At 49.4% G+C, this 18,894-nt stretch overlaps 2 protein-coding genes across 3 annotated transcripts; one reads left to right on the plus strand and one right to left on the minus strand.

Annotated features, from left to right (window-relative positions):
* The first annotated feature begins 8,579 nt into the window (after nt 1-8,579).
* LOC119110634 (fungus-induced protein 1) lies at nt 8,580-9,966 on the plus strand. Of its 2 annotated transcripts, none has more exons than XM_037234538.1 (2): nt 8,580-8,655; nt 9,363-9,966. In XM_037234538.1, exons 1-2 carry the CDS (start codon nt 8,644-8,646, stop codon nt 9,591-9,593), a joined length of 243 nt encoding a protein of 80 aa, XP_037090433.1. In that variant the 5' UTR covers nt 8,580-8,643; the 3' UTR covers nt 9,594-9,966. The 2 variants fall into 2 exon arrangements, with proteins under 2 accessions (XP_037090433.1, XP_037090432.1); XM_037234537.1 differs by having other exon boundaries at nt 8,591-8,654; nt 9,356-9,966.
* Nucleotides 9,967-11,248: 1,282 nt separating this feature from the next.
* Nucleotides 11,249-12,602, minus strand: LOC119110662 (fungus-induced protein 1). Its single transcript, XM_037234563.1, has 2 exons — nt 12,537-12,602; nt 11,249-11,827 (listed from the first exon to the last, which is right to left on the minus strand). Exons 1-2 carry the CDS (start codon nt 12,546-12,548, stop codon nt 11,597-11,599), a joined length of 243 nt encoding a protein of 80 aa, XP_037090458.1. The 5' UTR covers nt 12,549-12,602; the 3' UTR covers nt 11,249-11,596.
* Between the last annotated feature and the right edge of the window lie 6,292 nt (nt 12,603-18,894).

Here is an 18,894-nt window from a genome sequence, read left to right on the forward strand (position 1 = left end):
TCGCTTGATGCTGCAATATCCCACCCTGATCATCGGGAGCTCGACTCATGGCAACTGCGTAATGGGCTGATTTACTGACAGCCCACCGAGCCGTGCTCGATTAGGAGGCCCAACAGTCCTAAAGCGACAGCTGTGTGGATCGTTAGTCGGACATTTGTCGCCTCGGGCACTGCAAGCACAGTATGAGAAAGGACGTTTGGGTGTGCCGCGAGAGGAGGGAAATCGCACAGACAGATGCATCGCTCGCTCTGTTGTAACTGGCCCTGGGAAAGGGGCCACTGCAACATGAGGCCGCAGGGAGCTTGGGGTGGTCCGACCTCGGTAGTGGGACCGTCACCCTGCACCATTCATAATGACGCTTGCCCAACGGATTCCGCCGAGCCGCCCGGAGGGGCATCCGCAGCGCAGTGACGCTGAAAGTGTCGCGGCAGCTGGCACGACCCGCACGACCAGCCCAGCGCCTTTTCCCATGCTCACGGGTCGTGGCGTCGCTGACACCCGCAGCTGGACCGACGTCACGCCACCGGGGCGCCCAGACACGGAGGAGTACATTCGGGGTGTATATTCAGGCAACGCGCTATGTCGCCGCCGACCGGGATACCTAGCTTTTGCCTAGCTATGGGTGCCGCAGCCTCCTGGGATGCCTAGCTATTGCCTAGCTATGGGTGCCGCTGCCTCCTGGGATGCCTAGCTGTTGCCTAGCTTTGGGTGCTGCTGTCTACTGGGATGCCTAGCTGTTGCCTAGCTATGGGTGCCGCTGTCTCCTGGGATGCTTAGCTGTTACCTAGCTGTCTTGCTCTGTGCTCGTGGTACTCGCCACCTGGGATGTTTTTATTCTTGCAAAACTGTTCTAGAGCGGATACGGGTTCAGATGTGTTCGGAGGACATAGGTTTTATGCATAGAGTTGTCCATATGCGGGTCATGAAGGATGTTATGCTCGGCAGTGTCCAGGTCATGAGGATCATGTGCGGGTCATTAGGGATGTTGTATTCGGCAGTGTCCAGATCATGAGGGTCATGTGCGGGTCATGAGGGATGTTGAATTCGGCAGTGTCCAGATCATGAGGGTCATGTGCGGGTCATGAGGGATGTCGTATTCGGCAGTGTCCAGGTCATGAGGGTCACGTGCGGGTCATGAGGGATGTCGTATTCGGAAGTGTCCAGGTCATGATGGTCACGTGCGAGTCATGAGGGATGTCGTATTCTGCAGTGTCCAGGTCATGAGGGTCACGTGCGGGCCATGAGGGATGTCGTATTCGGCAGTGCCCAGGTCATGAGGGTCATGTGCGGGTCATGAGGGATGTTGTATTCAGCAGTGTCCAGATCATGAGGGTCATGTGCGGGTCATGAGGGATGTCATATTCGGCAGTGTCCAGGTCATGAGGGTCACGTGCGGGTCATGAGGGATGTCGTATTCGGCAGTGTCCAGGTCATGAGGGTCATGTGCGGGTTACGAGGGATGTTGTACTCGGCAGAGTCCAGCGCCATTACGACTTGCCTGTTGTATTTACATCCGGGGCGGATGCACGCGACACCAGCTTCCTCTAGATCGGTCACCACTGCCCCGTGAGCTTTTCACCACACCTGCCTCAATTTCCACATGGTTTCTACATGGGAAAAAAACATCGCCTAGGTTCAAAATAAATTTATCATGGCGTTTTCGATTCGCTGATGTAATCATAACCAACTGCGTCCAAATTCGCACGAGTTCACATTTCCATATGCATAGCTAACCACTCGTGCGATCGCAGCGATAATCCCGGTGTTAGCAAAAAATATCTCACAAAAACTCCGCCCACCGCTCCGCATGCAGTGAAAGGATCTGTCGGATCGCTCGTGACCTTATCCATCCGCTGCCCATCTCGGACCTGATCTGCGATGGCGGCCGCGTGCATGGCCACCCCCGGACATTGCGGATATGCTAACCACGTGACCCAGGGTCGGCAAGTCGGCGGCAAGGACTCCGCCTGCAGCTGGGGTCTGACGGCCCTGCTTCCGGCTGACAACGGCTGATCAGCGGCCGCCGCTGCGCGGCCAGCCGCGCCCCCTGGGGTCTCACCGCTGCGCCGCCCGCCGCGCCCCCTGCAGTCTCATGGCTCGCGGTGTGCGGTCCGTTGTCCGGCAGGTCTGTCATGCCAGTGGGTCTCACGGTGGGTCACGGCCTCGCGGCGTTTTGCGGTCGTTGCGGCTTAGCATACCGTGTCTGCTACATGTGTGTTTGCATGAAATGAACCGAGGACATGCATAGCAACACGAAAGTGAAACCGCCGAACAACCGAACCCAATCTATCAATGTGGCTGCATTAACGGCGACATGAAAAATTTACTCAGTACGAATTGAATGACTCCGCCGCCAAATCGAATCTGGCAGTTATACTTCGATGGATTGGAATTGCGGAACTCGTGCATCAACGCTCACTGCCAGTGGCCATTCTTGTTCTGGTGGTATCGATGTGTGTGTGTGTGTGTGTGTGTGTGTGTGTGTGTGTGTGTGTGTGTGTGTGTGTGTGTGTGTGTGTGTGTGTGTGTGTGTGTGTGTGTGTGTGCGTGTGTGTGTGCGTGTGTGTGTGTGATGGGTGAAACTTGGGAGCCCATTGTAGTGCTAAAGCTTTCACCCTCTTCTGATAAACGTGCAAGGGTTTGAATAGTTTCGCCACGGGCCAACCAGATAAGTTCGGACGGAAAAGGCAAGCTCACGTCGATAATGTTCGCTTTGCTTGTGAGGAAGATGTTAACAAACCGCATACATCTTGGGCCGGTTTTGGTGATACATGACGTGGTTACATGGTGCATATTCGTAGGTTTTCATTCGCCCCGTCTGTTTCGGTTGCATTGGGGATTGCCCTTTCGACGCTGTTCTGAGTGCCCAGGCCACTTGCAATCGAGAACATTATTGAAACCACCTTTGGAATATGCCACCAAAAAATGTGCAGTACATGGTCGGGATGCTTATCGTTATGCACACAAGCGTGCATAGTATCAGAAAGCACAACTACCGTCACCAATGGCGAAAGCAGCTGGCGAGTCATTCACTCCAACTTAAAGCAGAGCAGACCGAATCAGCTGTAAACAGCATTACCTCGGTCCAAAAATGTCCACAACATTAGCTGCGCTGACTGGTGGGCAACCACAGAAAAAGGATTGAAGACCGGCTTCCTAACCTAACTTAACCTAACCTAACCTAACTAACCTCTGCCTTTTTTCGGATGAATTTAACTAAATATTTTGCAAGGATGACTTTGAGATCAGATTCTTTGCTAAGTACGGCTTGTTGCTAGGACCCTGATGGCAACAGATATACCTGCAAATAAATCCAGTTCAAACGAAAAATTTGCGGGAAAATTTAAAGTGCACGCTTAAGTCTTGACGCCGCCGGCGGATGCATAGTTCGCGCTCGAATGCAAGGCACTTGCCGCAAGCAACAAGCACATTTGCGTCTTAAAACGCGCTCGGGTCGGGGCCAGTTTGACCCTTGAAGGTTTTCCGGAGTGGTTTTCGAAAAGCGAGGCGCGGCCGCACCAAATTTTGCACAGATGTAGACAATTGAATAATGGATCGGTTGATATAGAAAATGTAGATCTTGAAAATCTACATCTTGATCTAGAAAAAATTGCTGACCTATGGCAGGTCATAGTCAGACCATGGATTTAGCGAAGTCAATTTCTAGGGAATCGTTTAATCTGATGCGAGAACCTAGTGATAGACAAAGCATTACATCTCTGAGAAGGTCATACTAAGGTCAAAACCAATCTGCTTTGTTACTCTGGGGCTTGTATAGGATAGCTTCTGGTGCTCACTTAAAATTAAACCAAGAACAGGAACCGCATTATACATCTTCCATGCACTTCTTTAGGGTCACAATAGGTCACTGACCTAAAATGGTCCAGGTCAACATTTTATTTTCAGGAACATGCCGCCTAGCGTAATATTTGTCGCCTATTCAAATGCAAAACTTAGAGTAACTTTGACTGATTTTGGTCATCGTGACCTTCAAAAGATCAAACAAGGTCACTGACCTTAAATGAGCGTTTGACTCTTTGCTTAGAACAAGTATCTAGGCTCTGGCGGGACTTTGGAGATCAACCTGCAAATTGATTTTGCTTGATGTTATTTGACCCAAATGTCATGACCTAGGAACCTTAAACTTTGGCCTAAGTAAGGTGACGTGCAGGTCAATGCACCCTATAAATTTGCTGCTTCTAGCTCTCTTAGTTCCTGAGATCTCAGTGGGGTCAAATTGACGCCCACCCGAACGATGGGTATTCAACCGGCCACCCGGGTGCATGTTAAACCATTTGCCATTCTTTTCCAAGGCAAATTGTGCCAGTACAGTTTCACTGTGACACAACCTTTTTCTGGTTTCAATTCGTGGTATACTGAGTATTCGCCATATGTCTTGCGCTTCTTGGTAAAAAAGAAGATGAAACGTAAAATATAGTTATTAGCCGAAAGTAGCATTGATGGAGAATCTATGAACTTGCGACGGTTGGCCAAGCGACGAAAGCCTATTAAAAGGTGTAGCCGGCGGGCCAGGCTGCGAAAGTGGATTAGTGCCATTGTCATTCAAATCAGATACCCTTGGTTATTGTTGACTCTCGTAACTACGGCATTGACACATTCATCGATGGAATTTTCGAAAGGTGGTTTAATTTAACTCGCCGCTTTGTTATCCAAATCGCCCATTTAAGGCAAGCTCTCACGAGCTAGAATCATTTAAATCAAAGCAGTGTTTGACACGCGCTCGGGTGGAGGGGTCAAATTGACATTCCCGAAAGTTTTTCCAGAATGGTTTCCGAACAGCGCGGTGTAGCCGCGCCAAATTTTTCCCAGCTGTAGACGATCGAATAGCAAATCGTTTGGCGTCAACAATTTATATGTACCCTGTAAGGTCGCTGACCTATGGCAGGTCAAAGTCAGGCCATGGTTTCAGCGAAGGCAATTTCTAAGGAATCCTTCAACCCGATCCAACAACGGAGTGTTAGACGAAGCCATACATTTCTTAGATGCTTTCTTAGGCAACACAACAGTTGAATGAACAAATTGCATTGACCTAGGGTCAGGTATGAAGGTAACACCAAGGTCAAAGTCAACCTGTTCCGTTACTCTAGGGCTTGCTGTATGGGATAGCTTCTGGTGCTCATTTCGAGTTAATTGATGGCAGGAACCGCATTTTATATCTTCCATGCACTTTTAAGAAGTCAGAATGGGTCATTGACCTAAAATGACCCAGGTCAACATTTTGTTTTAGGAGCATACTGCCTGGCGTAATCTTTGTCGCTTAGTCGAATGCGAAACTCAGAGCAGTCTTGTATGATTTTTGTCATCTTGACCTTTAAAAGGTCAAACAAAGTCACTGACCTTGAATGAGAATGTGACCCTTTACTTAGAAACGGCTATCTAGGTTCTGGGGTACTTTGGAAACCAACCTGGAACTTGACCTTGGTTGACCTTTTTTGACCCGAGGGTCATAACCTATGAACCTTAAACCTTGACCTAAGTGAGTTCACGTACAGGTCAACACACTTTGTAAATTTGATGTCTCTAGCTTTCTTGGTTCCCGAGATCTCAGCGGGTCAAATTGATGCGCATTGCTCGGAGTAGAAACTTTGCGGGTCTAAAAAGCTGCCATTTAGAAAGTACCACTGAGGTGCATTCGCCCCTTCCCTCCCTGCAGGCCTGCGTGGACCAAAGGCCAAAACTTTGTAGAACTATTACGATGTAAGTAAAAACTTCTGGTAGGAAGCGGTGCTTAAAGGGAAGGCAGATCACGTTGCGCTTTTACACATATAAGTCACATTTTTGAAAAGTCTGACTAGTTGGGCTTGGTTTTCTGTAATCTGCGGATTACATGGGACCAGGCCTCAGGCGGCTACACAAAATGTATCTCATGCTGACAACCCAACCACCGAGCATTTCAATAACATGCTCGCCAGGTAAAGCGTGCTGCATACGTTTATCCGGCGAGAGCCGTACTGTACATGCCTGGTAGACACTCGAGGATCCTCGAATGTCTACCAGGCATGTACCTGGACCGGAGAGGTCAGTCCAAGATCCACAGGGTCTTTCAGTGACGAGATATGTGTCCCAGATTCTGCGTATTCGTTGTTGAGATCTACTCGCATGCCTTGTTCCTTCATGCGTTACGAAAGGAGAGCAAAGGTATCATCAAGGGGGAGAAATTACTCACCAGGCTCAGCAGACTTTCAGAAAATGGCCACCTGGCCTCTTAACATGTGCTTTCAGTATGTTTGACACAAGAAGGCTCTGTACTGGACGACCGCTGGGGAATCATGGGCTTTGAGGTCGACTCATAGGTGACATTAAGCGATTGTGGACCGCCGTGGTATACGGTTGCCACATGACACCGCCGTTCCCCGGATGTGATAAACTGTCCATAGACACGTACGTACGTTTACGACTGGGCAGTTTAGATGAATGGCGAAACTACCGCCTCATTTCTCCTGCAGCTGCAGCAACGGGGACGGTTGCGTCTATAATTTCCTGGGGTGGTTGAACGACGACTGGTTTCAGCGGTAAACCAAATATGCTTAACTCATGTGGCGTAATATTTCGGTTCCTTGCAGCAAACTGTTGCATTGAGAAGTGTCTCATTAAAGAAGCACAGCAGGACACGCACACTGAAACTGGAGCAGTCTTATAATAGCTCTTGCAGGAACCCATACCACTCCATCACGCGTGAAGGCTGGCGCATAAGGCTATCTTCGCAGAATGGTTGTGTAATGTTGCAGCCGCTGCGCCCTGAATAGCTTGGCTTGGCCAAGTCCCGCACCGGTGAGAGGGTAATGACAGCACCTGACCCATTTAGAGGCATCTCGCTCATATTGTGACGTCATGAGCAGCTTGCATCTTGGATGATATCGCTAACGCTGGTCCGGTATCACTGGCCACAGAGCGACGATCACAAATCTGAAGACAGGGGACAGCTGGCATGTGACGTCATACAAATACCCTGAGAGCAGCATAGAACTAAAAATTTTGGAATGGCGCAAAACTAAGTTTGGAATGAAAATGTTAAAACAGCATCATTCTAACTGCTATCAGAATGACCATCGGCAAAACAAACTAGTTGTGTGGACGGCATGAGCGTAAGATACTCTGTTGGTATGAACAAAATGGTCCACTTTCAGTTACGCAGGTGAAAGGAATCAATGTGCAAACGATGGCAATATTATACGGCAAGCGAATGGTAACAATAACATAGCAAATGAACAGCGGAACACAGGAGCACAAAAAAGTCGTTCATACAATACTGAAGGGCATAAAACAGAGTCGGATGCGCAGAAAGCTGATGAGCAGTTGCGCTTAATTCACATTAGCTGCATGATTTTCGGGTCGTGCTGAAGCCGAGATGAATCATGCATCTAGGTAACTAGGGTAAGGGCCGCGACAATCAATGCATCTGGACAGAAAAAAATTGCCAATTTTGCGTTTTACGGCTTCCTGACGTTCGGAATCCTGGCTCTTCAATACTGCAGCTTATTTTGAGCCGGTTGAACTCAGGTTGAACATGCCTTTGTCGAAATTAAGGAATTCGGATTGGGTCGAAAACCGACGGCTTTAACCGGATCAACCAGCGTGCATCTGTTTTCTACCGTTTTGGCTCAAAAAGAGTAATTGCATGCAAATCTCAACAGTTTTCAAGGCTGTGACCAGCAGTCACACTTCACCAGACGTTCATGCTCCTGGCCTTACAACACCTGCCGAATGCCGGAGAGGCGGATAGCTGGCGTAAGCGTCACATAGATAACAATGCTAACGGCAAAACCGACGGTGGAAACGACTATTCCACTTGTTACATGCTGTTCCAAATTGCGTAGCGCCAATTGCCGAAGACCTCCCACAGGAATGTTACAAATAAAAACGGTGCATCTGCAGACAGGCCCTCCTCTTGGCCATGTGAAACGTAGCCACGCATGGGAGCCGGTGTCAGGTAAGCATGACGTCACGTGGGTGAGGCCAAAACAGCTGGCTCATTTATAATCTGTTCATGGAAGGCAAAGGGCTCATTTGGCAAATCCAGGTCCATCATGACGCAACAAATGCCTCATCTGCATCTTCCTCCATGATGCAACCCACAACTTTTGCTCTTTCGAAATCGCACCGTGTATGCCTATGGCTTAGAAACAGCTTGCTTGTATGTCCTTATGCCTTTGATCTTAAAGCCAATGGCTAACTGGTAAACCGATGAAACTAAGTCATTTATTTGGAATGCGTTCAGAAGATATGTATAAAACCGGTACATGCTGCTGCCCACTCCGTGAGACTGACGACTTGCATTCACCTTGATTCATTGCGCCGCGTACGGATGATCCTTGATCCTGAAGCGAACCGTCCGAGCCCCTGCGTGAACTCAAGCAGCCCAGGAAGGTCAGCCCCTCCCCCTTCCATGAACTTCCTTCCTCCCCCTCCCATCGCGCCACCGGCAGTGATGGCTGAGACCTGCCGGCGGGTGCGGGGGGCGTCGCCCATGGTCGACCCCTCCGAAGTGGCGTGCTTCCGGCGGGCGGTGCCGGCGGAACCGCTATAAAGCGGGACGCCGCCGCCCGGTCTGCAGTGTGCCCTCCATCGTCGACCGCGCTCGTCCTCTTGCGCTCTCTCGCCGCCCGCGCCGCCGCAGCCAGGATGATGTTCAAGGTACGCTGTCGGTCCTAACACGCGCTGTTTGCTGGCTGTTCAACGGATGAGGACGATATGCCGTCGCACGGTCCAGCTTTGTACAAGTGGCAAGTGGTGATCATCTAGGATCCTTGCAGTGGAGGTTCCCGAGAAGCGATCGAAGGGGGCATTTCAACTTTTTGTAGAGGGTCTGCATACGTAAAAAATAACTTCACTTTACAGCTTGGAAAGTTTGAGTGATGGTGTAAGAGTCACACGCCACACGGCAATCTCCCCTCCCCCGCCTGTCTCTGCCCTCGGGTTCTTGAGTATTTCCGTTTGGAATATCTTGGAGGTCATATTTACTGTTGAGCTGTTGTCGTTTTCATGGATGGCGGGGCTGGGCGATTGAGCTTATCTGTAAAGTGGCTGCGCATTTTGGTAGGATACGCGCTGTGTGGAGGAGCTGGTCTACAGACGAAAATAACGGGATATGTAACGCATCACGCGTCAGAGACTGCCCAGCTGAAACATGCCAGACGTTTAGGTTTAGCGGTTGCGTTGCTTTTGACCGTCGCATTACCGTTTTCCCTGCTGCATGTATTCCTGAGGGTACAGAACTGAAAGCCTTCTTTCACGTCTACCAAGAGCTGCATTGCCCCAAGCAAGTTGGGCATGACGTTGAGCACCCGGGCAGCATGGCTTCGTCTACACTGCCGTTGATTGACGGCCACCCGACGTTACAGATTGTGCTTCTGCTGGCCGTTTTGGCCGCAACCAACGCCTTCTTCCTGAAAGGATTTGGCGGCAGGAGCCACGGCCGCGGCCACGGCCACGGATACGGACACCACGGCTACGGCCACGGCCACGGCAACGGCTACGGCCATGGATATGGCCACAGCTACGGCTACTACCAGCCCGTCAGCTACGACTACGCTGACTACGACTACGGCTACAGCAGCTACGGCTACCACTGAGTCACGGAGTGTCCGGTGACGAAGCGCCCACCCTACTGTTTCATGCTGTGCTCTTCCACGCTGTGCTTGGGTCACAAAACAGCCACAGCGATGGTGCATCTACGTCTACCCGTCCACTGTACGGTGCTCCACGCGGGAGTCGTCTCAGGTGCGCGTGCTCCCCGCATGTGTAGCTCTCCTCATGTGAAAAGCGTGGCTAGTGTCACAGATCGTGTTCGTGCAGCACATTAGATACATTTGTCATTGACGTGCAAATGCCTCAGTCATCATATTCTTCTTTGGATTCATTGTCATTTCCTCTGCTGTAACCGGTTGAGACTTGTGATGATGTACGCGTTTTATTTATGCCATGTGAATACATACTATGTTTCTACGATGATTTTCATTCAAACTGACGAATGTTATTCTTCCTGCCACGACCGCCTTTGGCAACATAAGAAGTTACCGTACAATTGAAAGGAGATGTGTAGGATTGGGCATAAACAGCATATTTCAGATAATCAAATGCAGTTTTCTACGATTATTTGGTGAGGTTCCTTTTCCTGGATGCGAGCGCCCTAAGACGTACTCAGTTTACTATGGAACGTACCACCCACAGAAAGCTTGGCATGAATAAAGTCACCGGGAAACACAATCCACTTTTAAAGCGCCCAATAAGCCAAGGATGAGCGGTTGTGGGCATTTATTTAGACCCAGTGAAGGTGCAGGGAATATTCTGTGCCTAAGCCGATCCTACGAAGCCCTAAAATCTCCAAAGCGTCCGGAATGCTTTCGAGATGAGTATTGACCGGATGTGGCCACGGCTCTGATATAATCCCGGATGTGGTTCAAAAAACAGCCTAGATGTGGTCCAGAAACAGCCCAGGCTACGGCAGGTCCATGCCCATAAGCGAATGGCATCGCCGAGGAAGTCAAACACTCCCAGGATCATTTCACTACCAATATTTTAATCCCTCACGCTTACCTCGAGTGACTGAATTCAGGGACTGCTCCACATTTGCAAGCAGCTTTGAAATGAAATGGCTTCAGCCCAACTGTTAATAAATTGCTTTGTATCCCGTGGGCATCTGGTGTTGAATCGTTGCAAATGCAAAGACTTTCGTGACCATATTTTTTCTTGCCCATGGGCACAATACAACGATAACGCGAGTGGTGTCCGCGTATGCTTGAATGGCGCCATACATCTCTGGCCGACTTTGGATCGATTTTGGATCATACTGAGCCCGTGACCATTGCCGGCCTCCCCGAATTGACCGTGGCCATAGCCACCTCGAATTCGTTCCGGACGATTTGAAGATTTTAAGGTTTTGCAGGTTTAACTTAGACACAGAATATTCCTGCACCTCTATTGTGTCTGAACAAACGCAACCGTTCGTCCTGGACGTATCGGAGGTCCTGACTGTGCATCCTGTTTGCCGAGAACTTGAGTATGTCTTGGATTTATAAGGGCACCTCCGTTTAGAAAAAGGCACCTCACCAAAAAAACGTAGAAAGCTTCATTCGTTTATCTGAATATGCTCTTTATGCCTCACTCTACACATCTGCTTTCAGTTGTACGGCAACTTCTTATGTTGCCAAAGGCGGTCGTGGCAGGAAGAATAACGTTCGTCAGTTTGAATGAAAATCATCGTAGAAACATAGTATATATTCACATGGCATAAATAAAACGCGTACATCATCACAAGTCTCAACCGGTTACAGCAGAGGAAATGACAATGAATCCAAAGAAGAATATGATGACTGAGGCATTTGCACGTCAATGACAAACGTATCTGATGCGCTGCACGAACACGATCTGTGACACTAGCCACGCTTTTCACATGAGGAGAGCTACACATGCAGGGAGCACGCGCACCTGAGACGACTCCCGCGTGGAGCACCGTACATTGGACGGGTAGACGTAGATGCACCATCGCTGCGGCTGTTTTGTGACCCAAGCACAGCGTGGAAGAGCACAGCATGAAACAGTAGGGTGGGCGCTTCGTCACCGGACACTCCGTGGCTCAATGGTAGCCGTAGCTGCTGTAGCCGTAGTCATAGTCAGCGTAGTCGTAGCTGACGGGCTGGTAGTAGCCGTAGCTGTGGCCATATCCATGGCCGTAGCCGTTGCCGTGGCCGTGGCCGTAGCCGTGGTGTCCGTATCCGTGGCCGTGGCCGCGGCCGTGGCTCCTGCCGCCAAATCCTTTCAGGAAGAAGGCGTTGGTTGCGGCCAAAACGGCCAGCAGAAGCACAATCTGTAACGTCGGGTGGCCGTCAATCAACGGCTGTGTAGACAAAGCCATGCTGCCCGGGTGCTCAACGTCAAGCCCAACTTGTTTGGAGCAGCGCAGCTCTTGGTAGACGTGAAAGAAGGCTTTCAGTTCTGTACCCTCAGGAATGCATGCAACGAGGGAACACGGTAACGCGACGGTCAAAGGCAACGCAACCACTAAACCTAAACGTCTGGCATGTTTCAGCTGGACAGTCTCTGAAGCGTGTTGCGTTACATATCCCGATATTTTCGTCTGCAGACCAGCTCCTCCACACAGCGGATATCCTACCAAAATGCGTGGCCACTTTACAAATAAGTTTAAATGCCCGGCCCTGCTAACCATAAAACCAACAATGCCCTGATTTCCAAGATATCCCAAACAGAAATACTCAAGAAGCCATGGGAAGACACAGCGGAAGGTGGATACACATGCGGCACGTACCCCATTATGTTCCCTTTCTCCATTATTCAGGCTCTCAATACTGTAACATGAAGTCACTTTTTGCGTGTATAGACAGCCCACAAAAAGTTGGAATGCCCCCTTCGATCACTTCTCCGGAACCGCCATCGCAAGGATTCCAGATGATCACCACTTGCCATGTGTACAAAGCTGGGCGAAACCGTGCAACGGCATATCGTCCTCATACGTTGGAACAGCCAGCAAACAGCGCGTGCTAGGACCGACAGCGTACCTTGAACATCATCCTGGATGCGGCGGCGCGGGCGGCGAGAGAGCGCAAGAGGACGAGCGCGGTCGACGATGGAGGGCACACTGCAGACCGGGCGGCGGCGTCCCGCTTTATAGCGGTTCCGCCGGCACCGCCCGCCGGAAGCACGCCACTTCGGAGGGGTCGACCATGGGCGACGCCCCCCGCACCCGCCGGCAGGTCTCAGCCATCGCTGCCGGTGGCGCGATGGAAGGGGGAGGGGCTGACCTTCCCGGGCTGCTTGTGTTCACGCAGGGGCTCGGACGGTTCGCTTCAGGATCAAGGATCATTCGTACGCGGCGCAACGAATAAGGTGAAAGCCAGTCGTCAGCCTCACGGAGTGGGCAGCAACGCGCACCGGTTTTATATACATCTTCTGAATGCTTTCCAAAAAAAAACTTAGTTTCACCGGTTTACCAGTTAGCCAATGGCTTTAAGATCAAAGTCATAAGGACATGCGAGCAAGCTGTTTCTAAGCCATAGGCATACACGGTGCGATTTCGAAAGAGCAAAAGTTGTGGGTTGCATCATGGAGGAAGGTGCAGATGAGGCATCTGTTGCGTCATGATGGACCTGGATTCGCCAAATGGTCAGCCCTTGGGCTTCCATGAGCAAGTCATAATTGAGTCAGCTGTTTTGGCCTCTGCCACGTGACGTCATGTTTACCTGACACCGGCTCCCATGCATGGCTACGCTTCACATGACCAAGAGGAGGGCATGTCTGCAAATGCACCGTTTTTATTTGTAGAATGGACGTGGGGAAGTCTTCGGCAATCAGTGCCACCTACTGAGACAGAACGGAAAAGCGGAATAGTGATTTCCACCGCTGTTTTTTTCGGTACCGTATTATCAATTGGCTACATCGATAGGCCACATCGCGCGTAGCCACTCGTCCGGAAAGTTCATCTGGTCAGCAATCCCCCGAAGCAGAGTACCTCGATCTGCTCTGTGTCTCTGCAGCCTGGCTGACGCTCGAAATACCATCACGTTTTATGGCGTTTCCGGGCTATATCATGGTAAGACGAGACCGGCCTTCTTCAACTCAAGGCCAGCGAGTCAGAGGCGGCGGAGGAGCGATCATACTCAACGAGAACAAGAGATTCACCGTCAAGTGCTCCAGGCGCCAGCGACCAGCCTGCTAGAGACACTAGCTCTCCGTAGCATGGTGAGGCGGCACGCCGGCTATCGTGGGAGTCGTCTATCCCCCCCCCCCCCCGCTGGCTTCGTCTGTCAGGCTGCGTCGGAGCTGCAAGAGCAGCCATAACAAGCCCCCGTCAAAGAAAAACCGATGTTCTCACTCGGCGACTTGAATATAAGCATTCTCAATTTGGTGTTTGCTGTTGGTCTGCTGTCAGCTGTCGGAGTCCGCTGCCGCGTTAGTGCTGCAATACAGCCCTGCCTGAGCTAGGCCTGACCCAGATGATCGATCAGCCAACTGTTCTCCCGCCGGGTCCACAGCACTGGATCACATCATAACGAACTTCTAAGTCTCGATGTATGGAGCAGAAGTGCTCAGAACCCCTATCAGTGATCACCAGCCAATTGTCGTCAACGCCCTTATGCTGGCCTGTGTTACCTGATTGTGGTAACTTTTTATCGAAGTACCCAAATATGGTGATCACATCAAACTGGGAAAAGACCAATTTTGGCGTAACCCAGCTCATATAAATACCAATACAGAATGCGTCTACATACACACAGCTGTTATCTACACACACACATATATATATATATATATATATATATATATATATATATATATATGTGTGTGTGTGTGCTTGTGAGTGTGTGTGTGTGTACAGATGTGCATATATCTTGTCACTTTTGATGCCCTATTTATATAACATATATACCTGTAGACATATGCATTTACGAGATTTTTGATGCATCGTTCTAGTTTCCGGGCTTTTGACTTGGCATGATCGTTTGAATTAAAAATGGCTTGCACTAAATCCCTTATATATTCCCCGCTCTTTACAATCTTGCGTTTCGAGGTCCCATCTCACCTTCAGAGAAGACTGAATGGCACAAGAAATAAGTTTTGGGTTTCAAAAGATAAGCGTTGTGAAATCCTATTGGAAAACATAGTTTGGTTCGGAGAACACAACTGAAACATTCATGGGCGTGGAAACAGAGGGGCCAGGGGGCCATGCCCCCCCCCCCCACTGTTCAAGGTTGGGGGGGGGGCACCAATGTTAACTGCTCCCCCCCACACTTTTCAGATTGATGTTGCATTTGGTTTACTTTTGCACTGCATTAAACATGTATAGACGGCCGCCACGTCGAAGACACCGAGGTTTTAGGTGCACCATATTTGATGACCGCCCATCGCCAACACCGCGCTTCAACTCCTCGTGGACGCTTACAGCGAAACAACTAAACCTCGGAAATGGACAGACTAGACCTAGAACTAAACAGAACGGAAACAGACAGAACAGAGGCTAAGATTAGCAATACAAAATGAATACCAAAATAGCATGGATTGACTGACGCTAAATTAGACCTCAAGATAATCGCAAGCTAAGTGACTCAACAAACGAGAAGCGAGCACTAAATCAAACTAGAAATGCAAACGGTGCACCGACTACACATGCATGCCGATTTACCTAGTTCACCATCCATCTCCCTCAAGATGTGCCATCTTTTTCGTTTGCTCATTGGCCATCACTTAGTGTTACAGCCACAAGGCTGGCGCCGCACGGCCTGGAGACTGCAACGCCGGGCGTCGAGGCTGTTATTGCTATGACTTGCGAGCACGCATGTTCAACACCATATTACGTAGCTTTCTTATCAGTAGTCAGCTCTGACAGGATCTTGAGTGTTATAAGACGAACATGGGCTAGCCATGTTAATACAAATTATGAACCCCACTTCATCTACAATCTACAGTCAGAGAGAACTCAATACCTCTGAAAAACACAGAAAAAGACATGGAGCTGGAGTCTATGTAAAGACTATTGGACTGCCTGCGGTGATTAGGGATGTTGTTGCGTCAGTGAGTGTTCCTGTACTGATCCCGGGCTAACTGCGCGGGTCAGAAGGCCTCCCGCGTCAGGGATGGGAACAACGTGATATGATATATCCCTCTAATGACCTCCGGATCGACCAGGAGATCCCGCCCCGTGCCACCAGAATGCTAGTCAGAAGACATTTCGCGATGGGACGGAATGGCCCTTTAGCCCCTGACCAGAAACGGTAATGTACCCCTGGTATTCTACTCAAGAGGCCCCTTGCCCCGAAGGGAATAAGGGTTCTCATTATTGTTGAGTAGAGTGGGGCTCTCATTGTTGTTGAAAAGCACGGGTAGAAATGAATTTAAAAAACGAACAAGTTCGTGCCATGTTTGCCTGAGAACACTCATTTCTTCCGGAATGTATTATCGAAACAAATTACATCAAAAGGCTTGAACACTCCCGCCCGCAACCTCGTGAGCAAGGACAAGGATGGTCTGTGTTGCAACTTCCGTAAAACCGACAAGTTTCGGCCACTGCAAGTGCCACCAGACGGCGGGCGCCGTGTTAATCTGTCTTCTGGACAGATGAATAGCTGCGGAAACACGAAAAATAGAGATTTTACCTTCACTCTTCCAGTTTAACCACCAGATTGCAATCAAAATTCGCGGTGCTTTAGGGGCCAATACGTTCTTTTCATCAATCTAAAAATTGCACGCGTGAAATATACCCTCAGACTGTCTTCTAAATACAAAATTTGATGACATAAGGCGTCCAAGGATACTTTCTCAGAAGCGTCGTCATTTTCGTCCATCCGTTGGCCACAACTTAATATTAGCTGCTAGGCCGAAGCTGCGCGGCCCATGGAGACTGCAACGCCTGGAGTCGAGGCTTGTGTTTCTAGAATTTCCGGGTGCGCATGCTCAAGTTTACGCCACATAACTTGCATAACTAGTTGACTGAAGTGTTTAAAGGTAATCATTTCAGAGGCGTCATCATTTTCGCCCGCCGGTGGGCCACGGCTAAATATTAACTTCTGGGCTAACGCTACACGAACTACAGAGACTGCAACGCCTGGTGTCGAGGTTTTTGTTGCCAAGATTTGCGAGCGAGCATGTTAAAAAAAACACGTTGCATGAATTGTACCACTAATCGATTCCGACTGAATGGTGAACATTTTTAGACAAACATGGCTTGGCCATGTTAATGCACATTGTTGACCACTTGATTTGCAATCAAATTTTCGTCTTCAAATTTGGATCAAACATATCGATCTACAATGAACCTTCGCAACGTCCTTAGTGTCTGTAGAACCCAGATAAAATTTATTATAAAGCTTCTGAATTCTATCGTTTCAGAAGGAGTCCACAAAGCCAAGTAAATTAAAGGCGCCAGTGATTTATTTCATGCGGTCGTTCAACGCCTGCTTTTTGCAGGTTATTGACTTCAAAGTACAAACAGAATTGATCCCACCACAGCTTCTGTTTTTTGTTTTGGTTGTAAAGTAAAAATAGCAATAAAACGAAGAAAACCGTGTCCCTTGTTAGCAAGTAAGGTATATCCAAGGATTTTTGAAAGGGAGGTCACCATAAGAAGGGCCTTTTTCAGCACCGTGTTCCTCCTTGGCAAGGCTCTGACTACGCCGCTGCCTACGCACAAAAGCAGATCAAGTCGCCTACGTTGAATAATGGGCAATACAATGTTCGTTAGGCCAATGCACACGTCAGTCATGCGGGAGACAACCGGCCCAAGGCAATGGCTGCCGACGGCGGACGGTAGCAGGACCCAGGTAAGAAATATATGACAGAACAGCCTTCATTCCGTGCCTTGATTTTTTCAGGAACATTTTTAGTTGTATGGTTTTTTCACACTGCTTTTGTCAGTTTCAAGCTTCCGAATTTGTTTCCGTCTAAAATGCTGCGACAAGTCTTATCTCTTGAAAATCAGCCAGCGCAATGAAGGCGTATACAAACTTTGTCGCACTGTGAGCCATCGATTCGCTTTCAAAATTATCACCAACCTCTGTCCAGGCCGTATTTTGGCCTCTACCCTGTGGAGGCAAATGCCTCCTCCATGACCGAAAATGCATACCCGCGCGTGAAAATTCGCCTCACCAGGAAAAACTATGTTGAAATGAGCAAATAATTCCGTGACGCTGGACAGCCTCATTTGCCGAATGACGTAGACGAGTCGAACAGGCAAGAGTGTGCACCAGTGAGAAACAGCCCTGGGTGCATATCTAGCAAAATAGCCATGACATTTGAATAAGGAACGATGACAGCCTCCATCTCTACCCACCCCCTTCTGGCTTGCTTTCCAGAAAAAGTTCCTGAAGCACGCCCTGCGCTTGGCCCCCTTCCCCACACTTTTTGAAACGTTCCTACGCCTATCATGCAGGATGATTGTAGCAGCGTTGCTAGTTGGGCTGGCTTTTCAGTTACTTTGCCACGCTTCTTACGTAGTACGTATACTCGGTGCTCAATGAACGTACTGAAGCAGGGACGCAGCCAGAGGCTGTGTAATTAGAGGGAGGGGGGGGGGGGGCACAGGGTTGACCAAGCCCGCCCGCTGGGGAAAGGCTCCCGCCCAAAAACAGAAGTCATCGGATATGGCCCACTCGATTTCGAGGTGAGCCCTGTCCTTAAAAACTGGGTGTCTTCAGTAGATACAATGGTGCTTGCATTTTGACCTCAATAAACCGAAGGAAACACGCCGGTGCCATTCATTTTACAACGTTTCAGTGGACTCTTTCTAAGCCGATAGCGCAGCCTGTGTGCTATTGCAGGATTGCAGTTGCAGGCTGCATGATAGCACGGGCAGTGCCAGATTTTTTTCTGGATTGAACGAGGACACCGCAAACGTAGACCTTAGAACGAAATGAGGTCATAAATACGCATTCGCACAAGCCTGTTTTGGTCTCAGAATGGTCAACTTTGTTCAGAATTAAGTGAGGGAAGCATTGCAGAGCCCAGAGTATGGCCATGCGTGGTCGCGAGTCTTACAACGAAGACCCCAACGCTGGGCGTTGCAGTCTCCCGAGGCCGTGTGGCGTCGGTTCTGCGTCTAACACTGTGAGATTGTCAACTGGCGAATAGAAACGACAACGTTTCTGAAAGAAGTACCTTTGAATGCTTTAGGATGTTAGTTGGAACGCTTGGAGAGCGTGCCGGGAGTATGTTTCACCTGTGCAATTTTTAGATTTATGATATAACTGAATAACATTCATAGCATCGCGAAACGTTGCAAGAATTTGATGGTTGAACTAGACGAGTAAAGACAGAATCTGCATTTTTGTGTTGCTGTCGCTCTATATCTCATCAGAGGATAAGCTCAAAATTATTCGAGTGGAATATACGCCGCAGACCAAGTTTTGAGCCGTATCACTTCATTTT

The sequence above is a fragment of the Pollicipes pollicipes genome, unplaced genomic scaffold, assembly GCF_011947565.3.
Source record: "Pollicipes pollicipes isolate AB1234 unplaced genomic scaffold, Ppol_2.1 Scaffold_7231;HRSCAF=8579_pilon_pilon_pilon, whole genome shotgun sequence".
Lineage (NCBI taxonomy): Eukaryota > Metazoa > Arthropoda > Thecostraca > Pollicipedomorpha > Pollicipedidae > Pollicipes > Pollicipes pollicipes.